We start from the raw sequence: 6,000 nt of genomic DNA, 5'->3' as shown, positions 1-6,000 counted from the left end.
CCTTTAAAAGAACCTATGGTGCAATTAGAATCTTACATTGACTGACGATCAATGGGGAAACTGAAACTCACAGGAAACAATACTGTGCAAATGTTGGTGCCAGTATTCACCAGAGAGCAAAAAATGTGAAAGGAATAATATGCAAAACACTGCAAAATATTCTGTGTGCCTTCACAGTTGTAAGAATGGAAGAAAATAATGAGAGCTGTTCACAAAATAAACATTTTACATATGAATTGTTATCATCTACCTAGACATATGAAAATATATCATTTATTAATGGTACATCATTATCACTTAAAAGTAGAGAGACATTAAATTAGGAATACAAAGAGCCCAATGGCATTTTCTATGAGATTTAATTTCGTGACAAGTGTGGGAAGCCTACATTCAAAAATAGGACAGATCCTCAGCAAGCACAAAGTAAAAGTGATTTGTTGCCATCAACCAAAGAAAGCAGCACTCTTTGGTTCTGTCACAGATGATTTGATGCTCAAGATGGTTGGGGTTTTAAGAGCCCCCGCAAGTGTGGCTTTCAGACATCAGACAAGACGATTTGTATAGTTATGAAAGATGCCTGGAAGACCGTAAGTACACCTGGCTCTTACACCCCGATATATCAGCTGTGGCATGCATTGTCATTTGTCACTCTATTCAATACTGAAGAAACTCTAGCAGAGACTTCATTGTTTTGGGACTCAGTGGTATAAGAAGCAGTTGAAATTCATTTGTTGAATAATTTAATTAACATAGATTGTGGTTACACTTTGGACATGTCATGGAATCTGGTGCTTTCTTTAATAAACTTGCAAAGACCTCTTCACAGTGCAGCTCATGGGTTTATCAACCACTTAATCATACATTCATTTCAAGTATATGTGTACTTCTTTGCCACTGATTGTCCCTAGTGTTTGTGTTTCTGTGTCCACTTGCATGGTGGCATGGTCTGCAGACATAAAAGGATGGAGCAAGTGCTGTAGCGTCAGTCTTTCAAATCGAGAAGTGGAATTTATGCAGCTGCACACCCGAAATGTAATGGAGCAATCACAAATATAGGATTCATAACATCATTAAGTGATGGCCATGCATGAAATTACTTGGTCTTTTGAAATGTTGTAAGGCTTTGTAAACAAAGTCCATAACTAAACAAAATCTTCTGTATCACTGCATTTACTACAAACCTTTATTCACTGATACAAAGAAATTATATGCAGAAAACAAAATTATGAGACAATCAGCAATTCCTTTATCAGTTAGTACAAAACACTCAAGTAAGTTTATATATAATTTCATTACAGATGTTACGTAATAATAAAATGTTAATGTTGACAACTTTCAGTCTTATAGAAAAATGTTTGACAATGTTCATCAATATGCTGGTTTTACATTCTTACATCAATGTTACAAAACTGAGATATTATCGATTCTTTTTATGAATTTGTTAACATTAACTGAAACTTTCTGCACTGATCTGTTCATTTGCTTCAGAAATGACCACAGACATATGTCAGCTAATGTTAGTTCATTTCCTACAACCCAATTGTATTTTGACAAATGTATTTCAACAGTATTCTCTAAGTCAGTAATATTAATCTGTCTTGAACATAAATCAATTTTATCTAGCCATTCATCAATTTCCGATGCACACTCTGTACCACACTTTTCATATAAACAAACTGGATCTTTTGTCTCAATCAAACGACTGAAGTATCTTGCTATATTAACTTCACCAAATATTTCTTTTCCTGTTGTATTAAATAACAGAACTGGATATGGCACATCTTTCCACAGAAATGTAATATTAGGACAGCTATTTAAGTTATTCTTCCTTTGAACAGAATTGAAGAGCTTTAGACATTGTGAGAAATTCACTTCTGTCTCAACATTTACATCAAAAGTGAATAATTTGCTTAGATATTTCAACAAGAACTGAAATGAAAACAGAGGAAATTGAGGGTTGCAAACTATTTTCATATCAAAAAGCCTCTCAAAATTAGACCTGGACACGCTACAATATTTTTCATTGGGGATGCATACTCCATCCTGCTTTGGGCCATTTGTTATTACATCAACGTTATGAGAAAGTCGATTAACTTGTTGCTGAAGTTTCTCTAATTTTGAATGAACTGAATTCCACATATTTATAATATCGCTGAGGGTTATTTCCACATGAGATTTGTTCCTGAAACAAAAATGATAAGAAAATGCTGCATGTATGGCAAAATACAGAAACTTGATAAATATTTTAGCAGAGTACTGCATGTTATGTTCATATGTGAATTTAAAAAAGACAAAAGAAAGAGAGAAATGATAATTTTACATTGACAAATCTCCATTCATAACACAAAAATGCATTTTACACAGTCTTTACAAAAATCTTTCAGAATGAATTTCTCATAGACAAAAAGTATAAGCTATCTTGAAAGGCTTGTAAGTTTTCATAATGAATCTATCTTGTAGTTACCATTTGTTCCACTGACATAATGAATGAACATACAGCATTTCATAGTGAATGTTCCCAATACATAAAAATAAACCATTACGTTACATTTGACCAAAGACTATAGATCACAAACACAGTAAGCAATGAAACAGGCATAAAATGATTATGAGTGGTAATGTTTACCAGCTGAGTATGGTATCTGTGCTGTTCGTTTTTGTGAGATTGCATACTTAGGCTAGGAAAAAGAGCGATACCTAAACTAGGAAAAAAAGCGGTAGCCAAACTAGGAAAAAGAACAGCAGCACAAAGGCTAGTGACTTCTCTGTAAGTGACATGTTGCATTATAAATGTAAGAGTATTATTGCAATGAAAGTGCACAACATGCCTCACAATTTTCTTGGAATGTGAGCAATTTACGTAAAGCATAACTCAGACATTATTTTCAAATAGAGATGGCTCCAAGTAACAGTAATACATAACTTAAATAAAACTAGTGACCTGCCCTAGCATTGCAGAGGTAGCGCTCAGTATCTGCGGCCACATGATTTGTCTGGCACAGTGGTACTTTTATTTACAGGAGTAGAGTTACGAGTAAAGCTCGGAGAATAGTAGGTAAATGAATATCACCACCTTCATATAAATTAAACTATTTAAGCACCCATAGCAGACGTCAGTGTATTGCAGCGCAGGAAAGTGCGAGCAGACTGCCAGACCACCACCCGTTAACTATGCGAGCCGCACATCAGAGACCTCCACGGCTTCTCATTGGTCACCAGGGAGGTTGTGACAGTCTGCTGCAAGTATCATTGCAGGAGACTGCATGTATATACATAAAGATTCTGGTAATAATAAGTGCATGTGGCTCAGTATCCTGGTGCAAGTCTTTCGGTTTGACATCACTTTGGCAAATTCTTCTTCCTAACGAGTTAAACAAATGGGAAAATGTGAAGTATCATGGAATCTGATACATTTCATTTCTTGTGAATTTCTCCATCACTGACAAATGATTGGCAGATTATAAAACAGAGATAAAAATCCATGGTCTGAGGAGAATTCGATCCCATCACTTTTCAGTTCGGGACACATGCTAGGTCACTAGGCCCAACTCGAATTCTGCTCAGGGTTCACTGCTGCATGGAGTTTCTGCACCTGTACTGCTAGGTGACAACACCATCATTTTCAAAGCGGCAGTCAATTTTAATTCGTCATACTTCAGCCAATTTCCACAGAATATGAGGTCTGTTCAAAAAATTTTGAAACATTCATAATTTCGTGCCAATGGTGTGTTGGAGTGAAATGCAGTTGGTATCCCCGCACATGCCTGTGTCTAATGTGTAACTGCCAAAAGTTTCACTGTTGTATTTCTGTTAGTTTTTGTACACAGAGGTATTGGGTATAACACTGTGTTGCACAATTTGCAAATTTCGAGATGGTAGAATTAGAGGAGCGACACATCTGTATTAAATTTTGTGTGAAACTCAAGAAAATCTTTACAGAGACACATCAAATGATGCAGGAAACCTACCATGATGAGTGCTTAGGCAGTGCTCAGTGTTAATAATGGTTCATACAGTTTAAAAATGGCCAGGCGGAAGTTAAAGATGACCCTCGTTAAGGATGCCCTTCGATGTCTACTGATGATACTCATGTCAGAAACGTCAATGAAGCTGTGTGTGCCAATCAAAGACTGACTGACTGACTGAGAGATTGCAGAAGAATGTAACATTTCAGTTCGATCATGTTATGAAATACTGACACAGCATCTTGGAATGCATTGTGTTGTAGCCAAGCTTGTGCCATAGCATGAGTCAAGACCAGAAAGATCTTTGCCTCGCAATCTGTGAAGAGCCTCATCCTCCACTCTCTCCAGACCTGACCCCTGTGGGCTTTTTTTTATTTCCAAAGATGAAAACCCCACTGAAAGGACAAAGATTTGTAATGATAGACAAGATAAAAGAAAATTCACAGATGGTGCTTCGTATAATCCAGCAAGAGGCGTACTGAGACTGCTTCTGGAAGTAGAAACAGCACTGGGAGTGGTGTATCAACTGTGGAGAAGAGTATGCACAATAAGTAAAAGGTAAGCGTAGAAAAATTTTGTGGACCACGTTCCAGAATTTTTTGAACAGACCTTGTATTTATAAATTATACACGCAAACATTCCTCATGCATCATTCTACTTATTAGTCAAAACCAGAGCAAATCCATACGGTAGTTCCTTAAATTAGTCCATACATACTGACAGAAGTGAACAGAGACCTCGAATTTTATTCAAAACACACACACACACACACACACACACACACACACACACAGAGAGAGAGAGAGAGAGAGAGAGAGAGAGAGAAAGATATTTATATTGTAATTGCTAGAACAACATCCAAGATTAGAATTTTAACATTCTAACACCCAGCATGATGTTCGTAGAGGAGTCAAACTGCCATAAAGGCAAAGAAGAGTTCAGGTTTAAAATCAGATACATGAACTCAGGAATGATAATTCTCTCTAAATTTATCTACAGCTATTTGTACATGGAACACAGGCAGCACTTTTACCGTCTGCGAAGTACACATTGATATACTGAACTGGATCCTTTCACCAAAATTATGCCCAAGCGATATATGACATACAAAGTCTAAAATTACTTCACCATTGCTGAGAATACAAGAATACTTCATGAAATGTACAAAAATTAAGCATGAAAAGTAATGAAAATGGGACGAGTTATATTGTAGAGCATTTTCAGCAACTGGATTCTGGGTGTACCCAGGGTGGGCACCACTTCTGTATACGTTCAAGTGGTCAGGTTGTTGAGTGGTGGTCATTGCATTGTAGAAAGCAATGCAGTGAACATGTCAGCTGGTAAATACTGTGAGTGGTTTCACATGTAGCCTTACCTTCAGTGTTGTACATTTTATCAGCACTGGGTATGGATCAGGTCACGTTGGTAGCCACAATGTTAGCCTACGCCATCATACTGCCCGTCCACATCACTAACTCAAGACATTTCTCCAACATGTCATTGTTAAACCCCTACTTTATAAAGGTCATAAGAGAGAGATGTCAATAACTACCAACACATTTCACAGCTGACATCATTTTGCAAACTTTTTGAGGAGTTGATGTATTCTAGAATAGTATCTCACCTTAGCAATAATAATATCCTCAGCAAAAACATAATTTGTGTTTCAGAAGAGTTGCCCTACTGAAATCCATTTACATTTTCACTCACCAAATTTTACAATCATTAAATAATAAAATCGTGCCGGTGGCTATCTTCTGCAACCTAAGATCATGAATCACATTTATTTTCCTGGATAAATTAAAGTTTTTATTGGCTTGCTGGTGTAGCCAACCAATGGATAATATCATGTCTAACCAAAATAATGCAGAAAGCAGTACTTAGTATCAATCAGTTTCATCCAGGGACATTAATCTAAAGGGAGAAATCATGTATGAGGTTTCCCAATGCTCAGTCTTAGGTCCACTATTGTTCCTCACATATGTACATGATCTTCCATCCAATATAGGTGCACACAAGCAGAATTAGATCTCTT

The 6,000-nt window shown here is 36.6% G+C and overlaps 1 protein-coding gene across 1 annotated transcript in view; it reads right to left on the bottom strand.

The window, feature by feature from the left end:
• Window positions 1-1,215: 1,215 nt before the first annotated feature.
• Window positions 1,216-6,000, bottom strand: part of LOC124595719 (phenylalanine--tRNA ligase alpha subunit) — a 135,470-nt gene continuing 130,685 nt past the window's right edge. The window contains exon 10 of the mRNA XM_047134589.1: window positions 1,216-2,182. Coding sequence (XP_046990545.1) covers window positions 1,402-2,182 — 781 coding nt within the window. The 3' untranslated portion in view covers window positions 1,216-1,401. The remainder of the gene's footprint in view (window positions 2,183-6,000) is intronic.

This window comes from Schistocerca americana, chromosome 1 (assembly GCF_021461395.2).
Source record: "Schistocerca americana isolate TAMUIC-IGC-003095 chromosome 1, iqSchAmer2.1, whole genome shotgun sequence".
NCBI classification, from domain to species: domain Eukaryota; kingdom Metazoa; phylum Arthropoda; class Insecta; order Orthoptera; family Acrididae; genus Schistocerca; species Schistocerca americana.
The sequence above is the reverse complement of the archived record's forward strand: the minus strand, read 5'-3'. Positions and strand labels throughout refer to the sequence as shown.